Here is a 23,635-nt window from a genome sequence, read left to right on the forward strand (position 1 = left end):
CATCCCATGGCCCACAATGCACTTCTTCCATGACCCTCCCCTGCCAAATTCTTAATGGTTGACGTGTGTGTGACAATTGCTGACATTTTCTTTGTCTCTTCCGCGAATGAGGTAAATAATATTATTTAATATTTTACGGTAATGTGTTAATAATTTCACACATAAGTCGCTCCGGAGTATATGTCGCACCCCCGGCCAAACTATGAAAAAAAACTGTGATTTATAATCCGAAAAATAAGGTATACTAAAATGCACTACATTTAAATGTACTTCTTTGAAGAAAATCTTTTTTTTTGGTCATCAAGAAATACAAAGTGTCAATTAATATAAAATGTATTTCATAATGATTTATTGACGACTGCAGTACTGGAAAAATAAACACAAGTAAAATGTCATGTTGCTAGTCCTAATACGCAAGTATGACACGTGATTCAATAATAAAAATGTTAATATCATTACATGAATGAAATATGATTATTTTAAGAGCAATATAAATGCTCCTAATACAGTGTGTCAATCATAACATTTACAGTTGGTTGTAGAGAGGCCTGCATTGTGGCTCCAGCTTGTCTTCCAGGACGTAGTCGGGCCCACACACCCACGGATCCCCAGTCTCCCACTGCCACTTCTGCAGACTTTGCTTCAAGACCTCCACAACTTTGATGTATGTACCGTCTGATGCCAAATTCTTCCTTTCCAAAGGGTCTTTCCTGCAACACACATCCATTTGAATTAAGACATACTGTATATCAATATCTTTACATGCAGGTGCTGCTCAATAAGTTACAATATGACTCAAAAGTTGATTTATTTCAGTAATTTCATTCCAAAGGTAGAACTTGTATGTTATGTACATTACACACAGACTGACTTATTTCAAATGTGTATTTATTTTAATGTTGATGATTATAACAGTGAAAACTAATGAAAACCCAAAAATTCAGTATGTCAGACAACTAGAATATGTCAGAGCTGGGCAAATATTTTGACCCGGAGGCCATATTGAGAGAAAAAATGTGTCTGGGGGGGGCCAAGGTGTGTATGGGTATAAATGATATATACACATTTAGCTGTAAAAATCTGCTGTACAGTATGTGTGTTGGGGTCCCTTTTTTTCCAGGAACACTAATACCAAAAGTCACAACCTTAAATGGAATTGTAAAAAAGTTATGACAGACCACCTCAAAAAAAACGTAACGGAATTTTACAGTTTTTTACTGAATGGGACACCCAACACGAAAATAAAGAAAGTGGGATTTACAATATTAACTATGAACCATAAAACATTGAATATTAACAACATATGAACCTTGCTTCTCTTTTACTTCTCAGACCATCTCCTTGTTAGTTGTGTATCTTTTACAATCAAACAAAACACAAAAAATGTAACAAATAAACAAGGGTAATAAACACCAACAATATGATATATTATCACTTTTATGCAGAAATGCATTGTAAAAATGTGCTTCCACATCTGTTCCTGACACACGCGTTTCAGGCTGGCTGGTCTAAAAACAAACCCCGCTCACTCGGCTTTGATCCTCGTCTGAGCTGCTGTGACATAGATAATCGTAGTAACTTGTATATCACTCAAAAGCACAGATTTCAACCATTGAAATATTTTGTTTAGTTCAAGACTTACGGTCATTTAAAAACCGCACTGCACATCATAATGGCGGCGACAGTTTTGATATTAAAGGTCTAAAAGAATTATGTAGAACGTCCGGTGGGTTGGATTGAAAATCTTAATGTGCCGCAGGCTATATTTTGTCTAGGTCTGGAATATGAGGTCAGGCAAGCCAATTAAGGACAGGTCCCATGGTCCTTAAAGGGGAACATTATATCCAGACCTATGTAAGTGTCAATACATACCTTGATGGTGCAGAAAAAAGACCATATATTTTTTTAACCAATTTCCGAACTCTAAATGGGTGAATTTTGGCGGATTAAACGCCTTTCTGTTTATCGCTCTTTTTGCAGAATGTGACGTCTCCGAGGTAATACAGCCGCCATTTTCATTTTCAACACATTGCAAACATTGGGTATCAGCTGTTATTTTCAGTTTTTTCGACTATTTTTCGGAACTTTGGAGACATCATGCCTCGTCGGTGTGTTGTCGGAGGGTGTAACAACACTAACAGGGAGGGATTCAAGTTGCACCACTGGCCCGAAGATGCGAAGTGTCTGCCGCCAGAACCTCATTGAATGTACCAGAGTGTCTCCACATTTTACCGGCGATGACAGACATGGCACAGAGATGTATGGATAACCTGCAGATGCATTTGCAACGATAAAGTCAACGAAATCACAAAGGTGAGTTTTGTAGAATAATCAGACATATTTGGTTGCGGCGTGACTGCCAGCTAATCGATGCTAACATGCTACGCTAATCGACACTAACATGCTATTTACCGCCGGTGCTAAAGCAGACATGGCCCAGAGATGTATGGATAACCTGCAGATGCATTTGCAACGATAAAATCAACAAATTCACAAAGGTGAGTTTTGTTGATGTTGACTGCCAGCTAATCGATGCTAACATGCTATGCTAATTTATGCTAACATGCTATTTAGCGGTGGTGCTAAAGCAGACATGGCACAGAGATGTATGGATAACCTGCAGATGCATTTGCAACTATATTACGTTTCCTTCCACCCACATTTAATGCGAAAAAACACTTACCAATGTAAGGATTTAAGTTGCTCCAGTGTCACGAGATGCGAAAGTCCTGATTGTTTGGTCCGCACATTTTACCGGCGATGCTAACGCAGCTACTCGGCGATGCTATGGCTATAAATAGTGTCAACAGCTATTCGCTCAATAGCTTCAGTTTCTTCTTCAATACTTTCATACTCCAACCATCTGTTTCAATACATGCGTAATCTGTTGAATCGCCTAAGCCGCTGAAATCCGAGTCTGAATCCAAGCTAATGTCGCTATATCTTGCTGTGCAATTCGCCATTGTTTGGCATTGGCAGCACTGTATGACGTCGCAGGGAAATGGATAGTCGCATCGCAAATAGCGAAAATCAAGCATTTTAAAGCTTTTTTTAGGGATATTCCGGGACGGTAACATTTTGAAAAAAACTTCAAAAAATACAACAAGCCACTGGGAACTGATTTTTATTGTTTTTAACCCTATTGAAATTGTGATAATGTTCCCCTTTAAACCAGGTACTGGTAGTTTTGGCACTGTGTGCAGATGTCATCTCCTGTAGAAAAATGAAATCTGCAGATCCATAAAGTTAGTCTGAAGTGCTCTAAAACTTTTGGTTAGACAGCTGCACTGACCGTGGACTTCAGAAAACAGAGTGGACCAACACCAGCAGATGACATGGCACCCCAAATCATCAGTGATGGAAACTTGATATGAAACATCCATTTCCTACATTTTGGTGTAACTTCCGGCTCCGAGCTACACTTGGGTGGAAGGTGGGCTACACCCTGGACAGGTCAGCCCCTCATGCCAACACAGATAGACGGACAAATATTCAAACTCTCACACTGTAAAGTTTTATTGTTTTAGAGCACTTCATGCTGACCAATTGTATGGCTGTGCAGATTTCATTTTCCAACAAGACTTGGCACCTGCACCCAGTGGTAAAACTACCAGTACCTGATTTAAGGACCATGGTATCCCTGTCCTTAATTGGCCATTAAACTCAGCCTGACCTCAACCACAGCAAAAATCTGTGGGGCATTGTCAAGAGGAAAATGTGATACGCCAAAGCGAACAATGCAGAGGAGCTGAAGGCATCTCTTTCAGAGCAACCTTGGTTCCTGCCACAGACTGATCGCTTCCATGCCTTGCTGTATTTGTGCAGTAAATACGGTAAAATGAGCCCCGATCAAGTGCTGTACATGATCATAGTTTTCATGTTCATCCTGTTCAGTTGGCCAATATTTATAAATTATTATTATTTTTTTAATCATTTGTCAAAATCCTCAATAAACTCCAATACATTCAAAACTCTGCCGCCCGCCTGCTCACCCACACCCGCTCCCGTGAGCACATCACCCCAGTCCTTCAGAAACTCCACTGGCTCCCCCTTCCTCACCGGATCCACTTTGAAATCCTCCTCCTCACCCACAAAGCTCTCCACAACCCCATGCTACCTCACCAACCTGCTTCACCGCCATACCCCTTCACGCAGCTTCCGCTCCTCTGATGCCAACCTCCTCTCCCCACCTCTCAGAACCAAGCTCTGGACCTGGGGTGATAGAGCCTTCTCCATCGCTGCTACCACCCTCTGGAACTCCAAACGCATACATGACTGCTCAGACCTTCCTACCTTCAAAAGTCTTCTCAAAACACACCTCTTCAGATCTGCTTTTAACCTGTGATTAGTGTTCTGTGTCTTGTAATGTCCCGTCTTGTAATGTCCAATGTTATTATGTATTTTACTATGTACTGCTTTTATATTTCCTGTATGATATATTATTACTTTGAACTGGTTTTTATTTTAATTTTCATCCTGTAAAGAAGTGGTGTCAAACTCAAATACAGAGCGAGCCAAAATTTAAAACTGAACAAAGCCGCGGGACGAGGTTGAACAAATTAACCCTTTAATAGGGACCCAAACAAGTTTTGCATTGAATATTGACCAAGCAAGGCTTATATAACTTTATAGTGACATGCAAAATCCAGTTTCAAATAATAATAATTAAAAAATATCAATGGCATATCAAATAAAATAAAAACACAAATTGAATGCCTTTTTTCGGCGGCAGGTTTGAGTTGGGGCGGGGTTTGGTGGTAGCAGGGGTGTATATTGTAGTGTCCCGGAAGAGTTAGTGATGCAAGGGGTTCTATGTATTTGTCCGGTTGTGTTTATGTTGTGTTACGGTGCGGATGTTTTCCCGAAATGTGTTTGTCATTCTTGTTTGCTGTGGGTTCACAGTGTGGCACATATTTGTAACAGTGTTAACCTTGTTTATACGGCCACCCTCAGTGTGACTTGTATGGCTGTTGACCAAGTATGCTTTTCATACACTTGTGTGTGTGTATGAGCCGCATATATTATGTGAGTGGGCTGGCACGCGGTTTTTATGGAAGAAAAGCGGACGTGGCGACATGTAAAGAACGCCAAAAGCAGTGCTTTTACTGCCCGTCCCCAATATTATTGTCCGGGTGGAAATCGAGAGAAATTCGGGAGGGTCACTGAACTTCGGGAGTCTCCCGGGAAAATTGGGAGGGTTGACGAGTATGAGTATTAGCGGTGAATGTGGTGTTACAGCGGCGGGCCAGCTCTAATGTTAATTTGATATTGCCTCAAGGGCCAAATGAAATTACACGGCGGGCAAAATTTGGCCCGCGGGCCAGAGTTTGACACCCATGCTGTAAAGCGTCATTGAGTACACTGAAAAAGCGCTACACCAAATAAAATGTATTATTATTATTAAAAGTAATATACACATTTTCTGAGATACTGAATTTAGGATTGTCATTAGTTTTCAGTTATATTCACCAAAATGAAAATAAATAAGCACTTGAAATATCGTCAGTCCGTGTAATGAATATATATACAATAAACAACATTTTTTTACGGAAATAAATCTAGTTTTTGGTCATATTCTAATTTATTGAGCAGCACATGTATACAATATTTATATATACAGTACAGGCCAAAAGTTTGGACACACCTTCTCATTCGATGCGTTTTCTTTATTTTCATAACTATTTACAATGTAGATTGTCACTGAAGGCATCAAAATTATGGATGAACACGTGGAGTTATGTACCTAACAAAAAAAGGTAGAATAACTGAAAACATATTTTATATTCTAGTTTCGTTAAAATAGCCACCCTTTGCTGTGGTTACTTTTTCGCACACTCTTGGGATTCTCTCGATGAGCTTCAAGAGGTAGTCACCCGAAATTGTTTGGTTTTCACTTCACAGGTGTCATGGTTTTGATGCCTTCAGTGACAATGAGTGAGTACCGGTGCGTTTTTTGTGGCTTTCTATGGCTCTTATGGCTCCGGTGCAACTTCCTGTTTTCGTAACTTGGGATTGGATACTCACTTAGGACTCCAATGTGAGTATCCAATCACAGGGCGCGTAAATGTCACATTCAACATGAGACCAGCAGAAGGCCTTACTGACAACAACTTGTGATTTGATTGGCATTTGTAATTATCTATCAACTGCATGTGCCCGTTCACTTACAGTGCACAGACGCCCGCATTGTTGATTCTGAAGGCCCAGGGCAGATTTGGTACAGCACGGCAACATAAGCTAGCTGAATTCTAATTGAATAAAAACTCTAACATAAAATTAACAGTACTGGAAGGGGCATAATATGACATGAGGATAATATGAATAATTTTAGATATTTAGGGAAAGTAAATAAAAAAAATACTTTTATCTTTAATTATGATCTTGATTTCTGGTTATGTTACGCCAGCAGAGAATGCTTTGCTATAATATACATTATATCCAAATAAATTATCAAGTAAAACATTGAGAACTATAGTTGATTTTAATAAGTGGGTAAACGGAGGCTTTTTCTTTCACACATCTTGGTGGTGTACAGAACGACTGCTTTAGTAATCGTTCTGTAGATTGCTTCTTTGTCATTATACATGATATCATCCTATATACTTTAGGTGAATCATTCCACCATAGTAAGATGCTTTTTAGTCCTATGTTTTGTTTGTTGTGGTCTTGTTTGCCTCGTAGAGAGTTGCATTTCCCGCACTCGACTGGAGGCTTTGGTTTCATATGCTGGAATACATTTGTTGTGCTACGGTGTTTTGTAAAATAAACTTTGCCGTGTGGAGTCATTTGTTTCACGTCTGTTGCCGCAAAAACAAAGTACTGACAACACTTTAGTTTTCTTTGGAACAGACATCTCACTCTCATTAGCAAAAGCATAAGCTATATTTTGCTAGTGCCACTAAGGAAATAAGGGGATGGCGCAAGCTACAGAGGCTCCTGAGGTGCAAAAACCATGCCGGCCCAAGAGAAGAAGAAGAAGAAGAAGAAGAAGAAAACAATCTAAATCATCTGCAACACAAAAATATATATAAAATCCATATATATCACCCAGGCCTAGCGTACATTAAGGGCTGTGAACCTGAGGAAGGCCTCTGGACCAGATGGTATCCTGGGATAGGTGTTAAAGGACTGTGCAGATCAGCTGGCTGGAATCTTTGCCAGGATTTTCAACCGGTCCCTACCTGTCTAAAATCCTCCACTATAGTCCCTCTGCCAATGAAACCCCTCATTTCCAGCTTAAATGACTACCGGCTCGTAAGACTCACCAGTGGTCAGGAAATGCTTTGAGAAACTAGTTCGTAATCACATTATATCTTTTTGGCCTTTGGTTTTGACTCTCTTCAGTTTGCCTATAGGGGGAAGAGATCCACAGAGGACGCTGTGGTCAAAGCTCTTTACGTTGCATGATCACATTTGGAGCAGCGCTGGGGTCCAGATGCTCTTTGTGGACTATGGCTCGGCATTTAACACCATCTTCCACTGCAAACTGGTGAACAAACTCCAGGACTTGGGGTTTCTACATGCCACCTGCATGTGGATACGCAGCTTCCTCCAAGATTGAAAACATGACGAGCCACATTTGTTCCCAAGGTGCAACACGATGGCTGTCCATTGCATCTCAAGATGGATAGGTTAAAGACAGAGACTAAAATTGACAATAAAGATATTCTCTCTTCTCTGTATCCTCTCTCACCACGGCAATACCACGGTTAAGTTTGTGGATGATATCTCTGGGGGGGATGAGTCACACTATCGGGTTGAGCTGTGTGCTTGGTGTAGCAAGAATAACCGGCTCCTAAACACAACAAAATCAATCAACCAATCAAAGTCTACTTATATAACCCTTAATCACAGATGTCTCAAAGAGTTGCACAACGACAACGACATCCTTGGCTCAGATCCCACACCAGGGCTTGAAAAAACTCAACCCAATGGAAACAACGAAAAACCCGGAAGAGACCGCAGATGTGGGAATTGCTTCACTCTCACCTGGGCCGTCAAACGATTTAGATGGTTTAGAGCCGGCCCTTGTTGTGTTTTAATGAGAAGAAGATTCTTTGCTGCAATACAGTATATGCAAACAACCTTGGTTTTATCTAAAGTATTGTCGGGGTTTATTCTGAAGTAAAATTTGTCACAGAGTGCACCATTTGGAGTGTCCTCACTCTTCTTTGCATTGACTTGTTAGGTCTGCTCTTTGTATGTCAAGTCGGGACCTCAAAATGCAGGAGACAGCAGGTAGTAGGTATTAAATGTCCAAAAGTCCACAATACAAACAAGAGTGCAGCTAGGTAGTTGCACAGAAAAACACAGGGATGTTGTGCATGAAAAAAGGTTGCTGATAGAGAGCTAATAACAAACACAAGTAGTTAAGCAATATTCAAGGGTCCAGTAACCGTGCTGGTGACTCCAAACATCCATACACAATGATCCTATATTGACAAAGAAACTTGACTGGCTTAAAAAGCTGATAATTAGCAGCAGATGAAAAACATAATTACTAATCACCTCCAGGTGATGAAAACAGCGCCAAGCCGCAGTGGGAAGCAAGTGCAGGAACAACACAAACACAACATGGAGAGGAAACAAAATAAGAGCACAAGAAAGAAAGTCAGCAAAAAACACAAGAAAAAGAGCTAAAAAATAAACAAAGAATGGCTTGGCCTAACAGATTGTAGGACAAAGACCTTTCAGGAAACCCTCAACACAAAGGTAAAGGAGCATGTACAATCAAAATAAATGGAGTGGCCCATCTGCGTTCATACAGAAATAATGCAATCATTTTTGTGATTAGTCCAATGTCCATCTATCCATCCATTTTTTACCACTTGTCCCTTTTGGGGTCGCAGGGGGGCCTGGAGCCTATCTCAGCTGCATTTGGGCGGAAGGCGGGGTAAACCCTGGGCAAGTCGCCACCTCATCGCAGGGCCAACACAAATAGACAGACAACATTCACACTCACATTCACACACTAGGGACTATTTAGTGTTACCAATCAAACTATTCCCAGGTGCATGTCTTTGGAGGTGGGAGGAAGCCGGAGTACCCGGAGGGAACCCACACAGTCATGGGGAGAACATGCAAACTCAACACAGAAAGATCCAAATTGAACTCAGGACTACTCAGGACCTTCGTATTGTGAGGCACATGCACTAACCCCTGTTCCACCATTTTGGACAGCTCTGATATATACAAAAGTAAGCCAACGACTCAATCCCACACACATGAACTGCATAACGTTGAAAGAAAGATGACAACCTTCATCAAGGGCTGTGAAAGACAACTCTGAAAGCTATCTTAAAGCCATTTGCACAGGTAAACATGTATTGTGGCATATTACAGGGAGATGTTCTGTTCCTGTTGTTGTTCTGCACAGACCCCTCAATCAGATCATAACCAAGATTGGTTGTGAGTAACGGTTCCGAAGTGGAACAACAATTAGCCACCTCCTCTACACGGATGACGTCAAGCTGTTAACAAGAGCAAGCGAGACATCGACCCTGATTCACCAAAATAAAAATAAACAGCAAAGAAATCTAAATGTAATTCGGACTAAACTTAGCCATTAGATTTAGACAAACTTTAATGATCCACAAGGGAAATGGTTCCACACAGTAGCTCAGTTACAAAGGATGGAACAGAATGGAAAGGATAATGCACTTCAAGGCGACAAAAAGAGGGCGAAAACAAAAAGGTATAATGTAGACTAAAATTTTACCATAGATAAGTGTCGGCAAATGATATCTAGGTGAGGTAAGATGGTCAGTCAAAACGATGTTCAGCCTCAGATATATCACCCAATTCTCATGCGGAAGCAAAGCGTCCAGGCAAGCTGAGGCCGAGCCCACTTTTCATACACTTCCAGAGACGCTGAGCTTCAGATGGGCTGGAAAAAGCCGAGCATTTAACCAACGATTGTTTAGTTCGGCTGCAGTGGAATACTCCACTTTATGTTCAACACTGTTTAATGCACAGTGACGCTACCATAATCAATGAGAAAAATGTCACGTAGGCTGTTGCAAACATAGCTGATTCTGAACAAAAGTTGAACGTATTCTAGCACATATTTAGTCAAATGTAAACAAAAAAGCACATATTTGACCATTTAATTTTCATTTTTGACATTTTAAGGGAAGCTAAGCTTCCGTTGCAGTCTTAGCGCAGTCGTCACTTTTATTGAAGTCGTAGTGCCTGGTATCATATAGTTTCAGCTAGGGCTGGGCGATATATCGATATTCATGATATATCGTGGATTTGTCGCCAAATCTATATCGTGATATTCGAGTATACATTCTCACGCAGTTGCTTTTAGCTGCGGGCATTACATTACAGGCTCTCCTCACTCTTTCCTGTCTCTCCTTCTCACAGACAAGCGCACTTTCTAACATACGTCACGTACTGTCACGTACGTATACGCCCTTGCCCAGCAGAGAGGTAGCAGCATGGGTAACGTTAGCTGTGATGATAGTGGAGCCATGCGAGTAGTACTACGAGAGACAGAAGGTGCGAATGAAGGAAGAATTAATTCCCAAGAAAAACAACAGGGAGTCCATCGTCTGGCGGTGGTTTGTCTTCAAGTGGGAATATGTCGAACAGACAACCGAATTTGTCAAGTGTGGTGTTGAAGCGTTGCTATAAAAAGTAGCATCACTGCGAATATGTAGCATAATTTGAAAAGGCACATGCTAGAGAATGAAGAGTGTTTCAAACTTGGCATGTCAACATCTCCATTCGGTGCCACACGTCCACACCACCAAAATGCCGAGGCAAACATTTCCAGATCAACACCGAATGAAAAAAATAGTCAACAACAGAATTTAAAAACGTCCGTAGTAACCTACCACATAGCGAAGGAGGAATACTATTTGATTTTCTAGTATGCAGCTCATTTCTACTTGACACTTAAAATCATTCAAGGCTAAGGCAAAATATCGAGATATATATCGTGTATCATGGCATGGCCTAAAAATATCAAGATACTAAAAACGGCCATATCGCCCAGCCCTGGTTTCAGCATTCTCTGTAGTAATTAAAAAAAGTTAAAGTATCAATGATTGTCACACATACTAGGTGTGGCGAAATTATTCTCTGCATTTGACCCATCACCCTTAATGATCACCTGAGAGGTGAGGGGAGCAGTGGGCAGCAGCAGTGGGCAGCAGCAGTGGCCGCGCCCGGGAATCATTTTTGATAATTTAACCCCCAATTCCAACCCTTGATGCTGAGTGCCAAGCAGGGACGTAATGGGTCCCATTTTTACAGTCTTTGGTATGACTCGGCCGGGGTTTGATACTAAGTATTGAAGTAGTACATGGTACCTGGTATTATATACAAAACCCAAAACCAGTAAAGTTGGCACGTTGTGTAAATTGTAAATAAAACCAGAATACAATGATTTACAAATCCTGTTCAATCCATATTCAATTGAATAGACTGCAAAGACCATATACTTTATGTTCGAACTGCAAATATTAGCTCATTTGAAATTTGATATCTGCAACATGTTTTTAAAACATGGCACAAATGGCAAAAAAGACTGAGAAAATAAAGGAATGCTCATCAAATACTTATTTGAATCATCTCACATTTGAAAAGGCTAATTGGGAACAGGTGGGTGTCATGAATGGGTATAAAAGCAGCTTCCATGAAAGGCTAAGTCATTCACAAACAACGATGGGGCGAGGGTCACCATTTTGTGAACAAATGCGTGAGCAATTTGTCGAACAGTTTAAGAACAACATTTCTCAACCAGCTATCGCAAGGAATTTGGGGATTTCACCATCTAAGGTCCGTATTATCATCAAAATGTTCAGAAAATCTGGAGAAATCACTGCAAGTAAGCGGCAAGGCCAAGTCCTTCGATCCCTCAGGCAGTACTGCGTCAAAAAGCGACATCAGTGTGTAAAATATCTTTTACAACACTTGGACTTAGGAACACTTCAGAAAACCATTGTCAGTAACTACAGTTCATCGCCACATATTTAAGTGCAAGTTAAAACTCTACTATGCAAAGCGAAAGCCAATTATCAACAACACCCAGAAACGCCGCCGGCTTCGCTGGGCCCGACCTCATCTAAGATGGACTGATGCAAAGTGGAAAAGTGTTCTGTGGTCTGACGAGTCCACATATCAGATTGTTTTGGAAACTGTGCATGTTGTGTCCTCCGGACCAAAGAGGAAAAGAACCATCCGGATTGTTTTAGGTGCAAAGTTCAAAAGCCATGTTATGTGTATGTTACCCAAAGGCATGGGTAACATACACATCTTTGAATGCACCAGTAATGCTGAACGGTACATACAGGTTTTGGAGCAACATATGTTGCCATCCAAGCAACATTTTTTTCATGGACGTCCCTGCTTATTTCAGTCGACAATGCCAAACCACATTCTGCACGTGTTACAACAGCGTGGCTTCGTAGTAAAAGAGTGTGGGTACTAGACTGGCCTGCCTGCAGTCTAGACAAGTCTCCCATTAAAAATGTGTTGCGCATTATGAAGCGTAAAATACGACAACGGAGACTCCGGACTGTTGAACAACTTAAGCTGTACCTAAAGCAAGAATGGGAAAACATTCTACATGAAAAGCTTCAAAAATTGGTCTCCTCAATTCCCAAACGTATAATGAGTGTTGTTAAAAGGAAAGGCCATGTAACACAGTGGTGAAAATGCCCCTGTGCCAATTTTTTTGCGACGTGTTGCTGCCATTAAATTCTAAGTTAATGATTATTTGCAAAAAAAATAAGTTTTTTCTCAGTTTGAACATTAAATATATTGTCTTTACAGTCTATTCAATTGAATATAAATTGAAAAGGATTCGCAAATCATTGTATTCTGTTTTTATTTTCGATTTATACAACGGGCCAACTTCACTGGTTTTGAGTTTGGTAGCACTATGGTATATAGTTTCAAGCGTTCTCTGTAGTAATATTAAATATTAAAGTAGTGGTACCTAATATAGTTCCCAACATTTTCTGTAGTAATACAAGGGTTGAAGTAGCAGTACCTGGTATCGTATAGTTCCCAGCGTTCTCTGTAGTAATACTCGTTCAGAGTTTTGAACCAGTTTGTTGGTTGACTCAGTCTGGTGCGGTTCAGCAGGTCCTGAAAGGTGGCAGACACATAAAGGTCCTGGTCGATAGGAAATGGCATACGATAGTGTAGGTTATGGAGGAGGTGATAGGCCCCTTGCTGGACAGAGCGAGTTGGGTAGTACATGGTGACCTGCATGTAAACACATATATTAGTAAACTTCAAATACTAGATAGACAATCCGGTTCTTAAGACAAACTATGCCACAGGGAGAACATAGAAAGAAAAGCTGTAGGGTAGACAAACTTCATCCTAGGTAATGTAGATTAGATGGACAAGATGGAATAGATGATGGATAAACTAGAATAGAATAGCTCAGTGATTCTCAAACTGTGATACGTCATGTGCACCACTAGTGGTACGTGGGTTCCATCTCATGATATGCCAAATAATCACTTGATTAAAGGGCAGTGTTTTATTTTTCTATATTCAAACAGTGTTACTGTTCAAACTGTGTGCAATGTTACAGTGCAAAAACAATAAATATACTCCTTAAATAAAACATCTGCCTTGTTTTTAATGAATACTTAAGCCTACTACGCCACTGTATTTTAGTGTTGGTCATTATACTGTAGTGGTACTTGTAGAGCCAAGTATTTTCTGCGGTGGTACTTGGTGAATAAAGTTTAAGAACCAACTAAAGCTGATTATATAGAAACTCGATGGATAGACTAGAATCAACGATAGACAAGCTAGAATCTAACATATATAAAGTAGATGTAGACATACTTCATGTAGAGATTGGCTGGCATAGAGTGTGTTCCAGCTGCTGGGTTCAGTGATCAGGGCGGGCAGCAAAGAACGTCCAGTGAGGTGAACTGGCACTGCCGTGCTGCCAGGTAGGGTGTATGATGGGTAGGGCAGAGAAAACCAGTCCAGAATGGTGGGGGTGATGTCTGAAATAACAATGTAATTGTAACTGTCAAATGACAGCGATTATGATAACTATAATATTGACACATTGCAATCAATAAACAAAATGTAAATACATGAATGTGAAAGCATTGTGTACAGTAGTCAATTAAACATGTTGTTTGTATACACCAGGGTTAAGGAACCTATGGCTCGCGAGCCAGATGTGGCGCTTTTGATGACTGCATCTGGCTCTCGGATAAATCTTAGCTGACGTTGCTTAATATGATAAGTAATGAATGATTCCACTTGTAATCACAGTGTTAAAAATAATGTTCAAAATATAAAACATTCTCATACATTTTTAATCCATCCATCTGTTTTCTACCGCACCTGTTCAAGAATTTGCGTTAATGGTAAGAAGTTATTTATTTATTCTTGGTTAGGGTGGGGCTTGCCCTCCTGGGGTTTTTCAGATCACCAAGGACCAACATGAGATCCTGTTTCAGGGTTACAATATTGTTTTATTTTTCAATAAGTCTCTCAGTTGCTTTCCAGCAATTGTATTTTTCTCTTTCGTTTTCGTCGCGCTTTGGTTCCAGCCCCAACCCCGTCTCTCCTCCTGGCTGCTGCTTATAACAGAGCGACAGGTGATTACATAACAAAGCCCAGGTGGGCCAGCTCCGCATTTGTCACTGATTTCGAGGCCGGTACTGGCACACCCCAGTTCACTGCAGGCCAGCAGGCCACGCCCCCTCCACAGTTAGCTCGAGAATAACAATATTACAAAGAATGAGAGACCTATTATACTCTAGAAATGTTGGTCTTACTTAAAAATGCATGCGTTTAGTTTTGTTCAGTGTAAAAAAAAATAATTATATGGCTCTTACGGAAATACATTTTAAAATATTTGGCTTTTTGGCTCTCTCAGCCAAAAAGGTTCTCGACCCCTGGTATACACCAATGCATACAAAATGTAAATAAATGTTTATGTATTATAATAGGGCTGTCAAATGATTCAAATATTTATTTAATCGCAATGTTCATAGTTGAATCAAAATGAATTGTGATTAATTGGAAGTATATATAATTTTTCATCAATAATAAGTATACCATAGAAAGATAATTTTCGAGTTTTAACACCATGAACGGGCATTTCATTTGTTTTAAATACAGGTGTATAAACATTGTGCTTTTTAAACAGCTCAACGCAAAAAGGACCAACATGATTTAATGACAAAAATATTTTTCTACTGTCTGTTGGTGTCCTGACAGGTTTTGCATTTTGTAGAAATAGAGATTTTTTTATTTCTGCTTTAGGAGCACTTGCATTCAGAGGAGGAGCTATACGTCCATGATTAGAAAACAGTTTCACGCATTAATAACACAAAATATTGATTATTATGATCATGCTTTCATTGTCAAATATTGTTTTGTAATATCCACGCATCAATTTTCCTGTCCCTTTTGAGGTCACGGGGGGCTGGAGCCTTTCCCAGTTGTAATTTGTGGTATTTCTACCTGAATAAATGCTTCTGACATTCTGTACTTTACATGGTGTACAAGATAATGGTCTTCATATATTGCTGCATGGCAATGTTTTAAACTTCTCTAATAATTAATATAATGTAATATTAGGCCTCCTAATAATATTGCATTTGAGGACTCAACCAAAAAATGTTAAAAAATAATTTACACAATATTTTAGCCAGCCAGAATTTTCTTTTTCCAAAGCATTAAGCTGCAAATGAAAGTGAGGCAAAATTTTACATTAACATTACAAAGTACAGTATGAGGAACCCAGCTGATTATGATAACTGTTGCAAGTTAAAAAGCAAAGTTAACATATTCTTATACAGTAGGTGCTAATTCAAACAGACGTAACGTTGCGCGCAACCCAGGCATCGAAACACGGCACCGTTGGATCTTACATGAATCTGCGCCCGCTAGTACCGGCTGGATGCGGTCGGTGCCAAAAAAGTACGGGATCCGGTACCCACTCCTATTTCATTCTGTAACTGTAACTGGATGTATAGCGTAAGTGTCACAACAAGGCTTGGACGTGGATTGTTTCCCCGACGCAGATGAGAATCAGCACAAGCGAGGCATGGACGTGAGTACATGATATTTATTAAATAAACAAACAAACTACAAAAAGGCAAACCAAAGACGCGCTCTGTGGCGGATGTACAAAACTAGGCTATGAAACAAAAGACTAGCATAAATGCTGCAAACTATAAACATGAAACAAAAACACTTGCTCGATTGGCATGAATGATAATGACTATAAACAAAACTAGCACAATAGCATAAATACACAAACTTACAAGGCATGGAACTGGACGAGGGCATGAAGGAGGTGCAGCAAGGGTAGCGTGTGTGCGTGTGTGGTAATCGTGAATGCATGAAGGCATGGAAACAAACAAAACCAGGAAGTGCAAAACGTGACTGAATGTCCAAAATCAAAACATAACATGACAAAACAAAACATGATGAATAGGTGTGACAGTAAGCTTTTGTTTTGAAGCCGGGAAAGTGTGTATTTGCTTTGAGAAAACATCTTGACATGTTTTGATGTCAGATCGACTGTTTGCAATAATAAGTGTCCTTTAGACCTCCTGCCGACCGTCTTTCATTTCTGTTGAACTTTCATGTCATCTTACTTACTAGAGAAGTGACAATTTAAATGTTATGTTATCACTGCTCAATAACCGTAATCTGAAACACGGAAGTGAAACACCACCCACCTGAACGATGTGCGCAGCAGGTGTTTGCTGTAGAGATGTCGTCTCTTCTCACTGCGAAAAAGAGTCCTTCCTTGTCGGGAGAAAAACTTGCCAAGACTTTGAAATGATATTTCCATAAGGTAGACTTTATTTTGTCCATTTCTGCTTGCTTGTGGCTCATGGAACAAGTGAACTGCAGCCAAGTTTCCCCCGCTACGGCACCACCCAAGGGTCAAAATCGACGCGTGTGCGTTAATCGCCCTTTACAAATACTAGTGCCGTTATTGAAATCTATAGTTAAAGCGTTATCTTTGACAGCCCTAACATATTACAGTTCAATTTCCAAGTAGATGTTTCCAATTAAAAGTAAATTAAATCATGTGTACAGTATTACTACAATCAAGTATTCATTTGCACTCCAAGATGACCCGCTTTTAACGCACTTGGCATAGGCTGAAAGATTATTAATTTAAACATATACATAACTACATTGTCAGTTTATGACATTAAAACTACTTTGTTAATAAAGTACGTACATGTATAAATAATAGTTCACAGCTGCATTGTTTTCATTCAAAATATTTGTCATAGTGATGCAAAAACTGCTAAAATGAATAGAACTACTGTACATTTTTTAGTTTTGATACGGTAAGTATTTGCATCAGCTCATGCGTATCTATGCTGTTACAGTTGTGTGCAGCAAGGTATCCCTCTGGTGGACAAATTGGTACATAGCAGTTGCTCCTGATTTGCTTGTGTGGCTCATACACACAGTACAAGGACTGCAGTATTAGTACACAGTACTGGTTAGTGTATCTCCTGAACTTACCTAGTAAGCTGACATAGGCCTGGCTATTGTCTCCCCATCGATTCATGTGCTCAGGTGAGGACACCAACATTGGCTCTGCTGTGCCAGACTGATATAGGTTGGTTCTCCCATTGGGGAAGGGGATGCCATTATCAGAACTGTAGATGACCAAAGTATCGTTTTCATAACCAGCGTCCCTGAGCTCCTTTAGAAGTAATCCAATACCTGCACACAACAGTACTCTTAGAAAAACATCAATGTTGTGCTTCATGTTCATCTCAGAGACTTGTACCTTGGTCCAACCTGCTTACAGTCGTGTACAACGCCGCCAAATCTGCTCGTGATGCAGGCGTGTCCGGCATGAATGAAGGAACCTGAAGTACACAACATGTTTAATGCACAACACTAATGACATGTCACAAAATTATAATTCCAAGCTAACAGATATACAAACCCTGTTTCCATATGAGTTGGGAAATTGTGTTAGTTGTAAATATAAACGGAATACAATGATTTGCAAATCATTTTCAACCCATATTCAGTTGAATATGCTACAAAGACAACATATTTGATGTTCAAACTGATAAACCTTTTTTTTTTTTTCAAATAATCATTAACTTTAGAATTTGATGCCAGCAACATGTGACAAAGAAGTTGGGAAAGGTGGCAATAAATACTGATAAAGTTGAGGATTGCTCATCGAACACTTGTATGGAACATCCCACAGGTGTGCAAGCTAATTGGGAACAGTTGGGTGCCATGATTGGGTATAAAAGCAGGTTCCATTAAATGCTAAGTAATTCACAAACAAGGATTGGTTGAGGGTCACCACTTTGTAAGCAAATTGTCAAACAGTTTTAGAACAACATTTCTCAACGAGGTATTGCAAGGAATTTAGGGATTTTACCATCAACGGTCCGTAAAATCATCAAAAAGTTCAGAGAATCTGGAGAAATCACTGCACGTAAGCGATGATATTACGGACTTTTGATCCATCAGGCGGTACTGCATCAAAAACCGACATCAGCGTGTAAAAGATATCACCACATGGGCTAAAGAACACTTCATAAAACCAATTTTCATAACTAAAGTTGGTCGCTACATCTGTAAGTGCAAGTTAAAACTCTACTATGCAAAGCCAAACCCATTTATCAACAACACCAAGGAACGCCGCTGGCTTTGCTGGGCCCGAACTCACCTAAAATGGACTGATACAAAGTGGAAAGGTGTTCTGTGGTCTGACGAGTCCACATTTCAAATTATATTTGGAAACAAGGGACGTGGTGTCCTCCAGAACAAAGACAAAAATAACCATTTGAATTGTTATAGGCGGAAAGTTCAAAAGCCAGCATCTGTGATGGTATGGGGGTGCATTAGTGCCCAAGGCATGGGTAACTTACAAGTATGTGAAGGCACCATTAATGCTGAAAGGTCAATACAGGTTTCGGAGCAACATATGTTGTCATCCAAGCAACGTTGTCATGGACGCCCCTGCTTATTTCAGCAAGACAATACCAAGCCACGTGTTTTAACAGCGCGGTTTTGTAGTAAAAGAGTGCGGGTACTTTCCTGGCCCGCCTGCAGTCCAGACCTGTCTCCCGTTGAAAATGTGTGGCGCATTATGAAGCGTAAAATACGACAGCTCGCCCCATCTTTCTTTGTGAATTACTTAGCATTTCATGGAGGCTGCTTTTATTCTCAATCATGGCACCCACCTGTTCCCAATTAGCCTGCACACATGTGGGATGTTCCAAATAAGTGTTTGGTGAGAATTTCTCAACTTTAACAGTATTTATTGCCACCTTTCCCAACTTCTTTGTCACGTGTTGCTGGCATCAAATTCTAAAGTTAATTGATTAATTGCACAAATTTTTTTTTTATCCGTTTGAACATCAAATATGTTGTTTTTGTAGCATATTCAACTGAATATGGGTTGAAATTGATTTGCAAATCATTGTATTCCATTTATATTTACATTTAACACAATTTCCCAACTCATATGGAAGCGGGGTTTGTAATATAAGGGGGAATGATGGAATTATTACTGTTAAGACTTGGAAAATTGACACTCAACCCTCTTGATAAATCATATTTATTTCATCATCAATAAAGCAACAGAGCAAAAAACAGCATGTATAACATAATAGATTACCGTATTCTTTGGACTTTAAGGCATACTTTTTTTTCCTCAAAAATCAACACAGCCTTGTGTATGTATTAAATCTGGTTGTGCTTACTGACTGATTTTATGTGATACAAGTGTTACCAGTAGATGACAGTCACACATAAGAGATAGTGTAGACTGCAGAAACCTGTCAAATGTTTTAGTACAACTTTGGTAAACTATGAAGCAGCACCACTTCATGGATTATTGGAGCATTACGGCTACCTAGTCTGACGTATTGTGCTTCAACATACGGGTATTATACTGGTGTGTGTCTAAGGACCCCATACTGACACTTATTAGGAAATATATTTTCTTGCGTTTTGTTTTGCAAAATACACTCTTTTTACCTATTGGTACTTGCTGTTGTCTATTTGGGTTGTGCATAAATTGTAAATTTGTGCGAGTCCGCCATTGTAGACCCTGCAGTAGTCAATACACTCCTTCTTTATTTCTGTCTTCTTGTTGTGGGGCATTCTTCCTGCGCTGTTGCCATTTCTAATAAAAGGTAGTGTATAATTTGAACTTAATCTGTCAGTAGACTCAATATGGAGGCACTAACAACTACAACAAAAGATGACAAGGAGAAGACGAGGACGAAGGGGAGGCAAGTAAATAAGACCCATCAACCAAATGGCACATCCTGAAGATATGGTCAGAAAACGGCTTGAAAATGGTCCGTAAAACATAATCTATGCAAAATCTTGACCAAAGAAACACCATGTCATGTAGAACACAACGAAGTGTATTAAATGGAAACTGCACTAAAAAAAAATCACAATCATTATAAAAGACATGACTACGAATGTATTTTTTTTAATGCATTTTAAATATCAAATATACATACATAAAATCAGTTTACCCTAACCGGGAAGGCGCTATCCTCTTGCCTCGGAACATAGATTTCGCATTGAGCCACATTTGACTAACTGCACTAGAGCAAGCCCGGTCACAGGCAATTACAGAGCTTGCTAGTCTAGGTAAGGAGTCAGTTAAGTTAGAACTAGCCAGCGCCAGGCTGGATAATCCCTGTACACATAGTAATTTTCTTAGAATATTACACAACTCACATAATGTTTTTTCTGCTATGTCAGAGTTAGACATGCGTTCTACTGAGGTGGCAAATTATGATGCGTTCAGTTTATCGCAGTACCAAGTAGACAATCTGAAAATTCCCGTCATATCAATTCCTAGATATGGTCGTAATTATTTTAAGTGCACTGCACATAATAAACGCAACATTATTAATATTGCTACTACGGATAATTTTATCAAAAACTCCTTAAAACAGCCCACTACCTATAATATGGGCTTTCTAAACATCAGATCATTGTCTCCCAAAACGTTATTAGTTAATGAGGTCATTAGAGACAACAATTTTAACGTTATCGGTCCCAGCGAAACCTGGCTTAAACCAGACGACTTTTTTGCGATAAATGAGGCATCTCCTTCTAACTATACGAATGCGCATTTTGCCCGTCCCCTTAAAAGGGTGGGGGGGTCGCATTAATATACAACGAAAACTTTAACTTTAGTCCTAACTTAAATAATAAATATAAATCGTTTGAGGGGCTTTCTATGAGGTCTGCCACACCGCTGCCTCTGTGCCTGGCTGTTATCTAGCGCCCCCCAGGGCCCTATTCGAACTTTATCAGTGAATTCTCAGAGTTTGTTGCTGATCTAGTGACGCACGCCGATAATATAATTATAATGGTGGACTTTACTATCCATATGAATACCCCATCGGACCCACCGTGCGTGGCGCTCCAGACTATAAATGATAGCTGTGGCCTTACACAAATAATAAATGAACCGACGCATCGCAGCGGTAATACGATAGACCTAGTGCTTGTCAGAGGTATCACCATTTCCAAAGTTATGACACTCCCGTGTACTAAAGTATTGTCCGATCATTACCTTATAAAATTCAAAGTCCAGACTCATGAACTAATAATAATAACTGCTATAGCAGCCGCAACATTAATGCTGCCACAATGACGACTCTCGCTGGCCTACTGCCCTCGGTAATGGCACCATTCCCAAAGTATGTGGGCTATATTGATAACCTCACTAACAACTTTAACAACGCCCTGCGCGAAACCATTGATAGTATAGCACCGCTGTTAAAAAAGGCTCCAAAAAGTCGTACGCCATGGTTTATAAAAGAAACTAGAGCTCAAAAATTATTATGTAGAAAGCTGGAACGCAAATGGCGCACGACTAAACTTGTGGTGCACCATCAAGCATGGAGTGATAGTTTAATAACTTATAAACGCATGCTTACCTTAGCTATAAATAAATATTACTCAAATCTCATATGCCTTAATAAAAACGATTCAAAATTTTTGTTTAGTACAGTAGCATCGCTAACCCAACAAGGGACTCCTTCCAGTAGCTCCACCCACTTGGCAGATGAATTTATGAAGTTCTTTAATAAGAAAATTGAACTTATTAGAAAGGAGATTAAAGACAATGCGTCCCAGCTACAACTGGGTTATATTAACACAGATACGACTGTATATACTGAGGATACTGCAAATATCCAAAATAGTTTCTCTCGTCTTGATGAAATAACATTAGAAGAATTGTTACAACGTGTAAAAGGAATAAAACCAACAACATGTTTGCTTGACCCACTTCCTGGGAAATTTATCAAGGAGTTCTTTGTATTATTAGGTCCATCAGTGCTAAATATTATAAACTTATCACTTTCCTCGGGCACTGTTCCCCTAGCATTCAAAAAAGCGATTATTCATCCTCTCCTTAAAAGACCTAACCTCGATCCTGACCTCATGTTAAACTATCGACCGGTGTCTCACCTTCCCTTTATTTCGAAAATCCTCGAAAAAACTGTTGCAGAGCAGCTAAATGAACACTTAGCGTCTAACAATCTATGTGAAACCTTTCAATCCGGTTTCAGGGCAAATCACTCTACTGAGACAGCCCTCGCAAAAATGACTAATGATCTATTGCTAACGATGGATTCTGATGCGTCATCTATGTTGCTGCTCCTCGATCTTAGCGTTGCTTTCGATACCAACGATCATAATATTTTATTAGAGCGTATCATAACACAAATTGGTATGTCGGACTTAGCCCTGTCTTGGTTTAACTCTTATTTTACTGACAGGGTGCAGTGCGTCTCCCATAGCAGTGTGACCTCGGACTATGTTAAGGTAATGTGTGGAGTTTCCAAGGGTTCGGTCCTTGGCCCTGCACTCTTCAGCATCTACATGCTGCCGCTAGGTGACATCATACGCAACTACGGTGTTAGCTTTCACTTTTATGCTGATGACACCCAACTCTACATGCCCCTAAAGCTGACCAACACGCCGGATTGTGGTCAGCTGGAGGCGTGTCTTAATGAAATTAAACAATGGATGTCCACTAACTTTTTCAACTCAACGCCAAAAAAACGGAAATGCTGATTATCGGTCCTGCTTGACACCGACCTCTATTTAATAATACAACTGTGACATTTGACAACCAAATAATTAAACAAGGCGACTCTGTAAAGAATCTGGGTATTATCTTCGACCCAACTCTCTCCTTTGAGTCACACATTAAAAGCGTTACTAAAACGGCCTTCTTTCATCTCCGTAATATCGCTAAAATTCGCTCCATTTTGTCCATTAACGACGCGGAGATCATTATCCATGCGTTTGTTACGTCTCGTCTCGACTACTGTATCGTATTATTTTCGGGTGTCCCTTGTGATCTATTGCTAACGATGGATTCTGATGCGTCATCTATGTTGCTGCTCCTCGATCTTAGCGCTGCTTTCGATACCGTCGATCATAATATTTTATTAGAACGTATCAAAACACGAATTGGTATGTTAGACTTAGCCCTGTCTTGGTTTAACTCTTATCTTACTGATAGGATGCAGTGTGTCTCCCATAACAATGTGACCTCGGACTACGTTAAGGTAACGTGTGGAGTTCCCCAGGGTTCGGTCCTTGGCCCTGCACTCTTCAGCATCTACATGCTGCCGCT

The 23,635-nt window shown here is 40.0% G+C and overlaps 1 protein-coding gene across 3 annotated transcripts in view; it reads right to left on the reverse strand.

Annotated features, from left to right (window-relative positions):
- Positions 1 to 327: 327 nt before the first annotated feature.
- The window catches only part of sgsh (N-sulfoglucosamine sulfohydrolase (sulfamidase)), a 34,830-nt gene continuing 11,522 nt past the window's right edge, over positions 328 to 23,635 (reverse strand). The window contains exons 5-10 of one of the 3 annotated variants that reach the window (XM_061880601.1): positions 17,768 to 17,849; positions 17,497 to 17,700; positions 16,689 to 16,754; positions 13,819 to 13,985; positions 13,004 to 13,101; positions 328 to 710 (exon numbers count right to left, since the gene is read on the reverse strand). In XM_061880601.1, the coding sequence (XP_061736585.1) occupies positions 527 to 710; positions 13,004 to 13,101; positions 13,819 to 13,985; positions 16,689 to 16,754; positions 17,497 to 17,700; positions 17,768 to 17,849 (801 nt within the window). In that variant the 3' untranslated portion in view covers positions 328 to 526. Of the gene's footprint in view, positions 711 to 13,003; positions 13,222 to 13,818; positions 13,986 to 16,688; positions 16,755 to 17,496; positions 17,701 to 17,767; positions 17,850 to 23,635 lie in introns of all 3 variants that reach the window. The other 2 variants (XM_061880599.1, XM_061880600.1) reach the window with 2 other exon arrangements.

This window comes from Nerophis ophidion, linkage group LG20 (genome assembly GCF_033978795.1).
Source record: "Nerophis ophidion isolate RoL-2023_Sa linkage group LG20, RoL_Noph_v1.0, whole genome shotgun sequence".
NCBI lineage: Eukaryota > Metazoa > Chordata > Actinopteri > Syngnathiformes > Syngnathidae > Nerophis > Nerophis ophidion.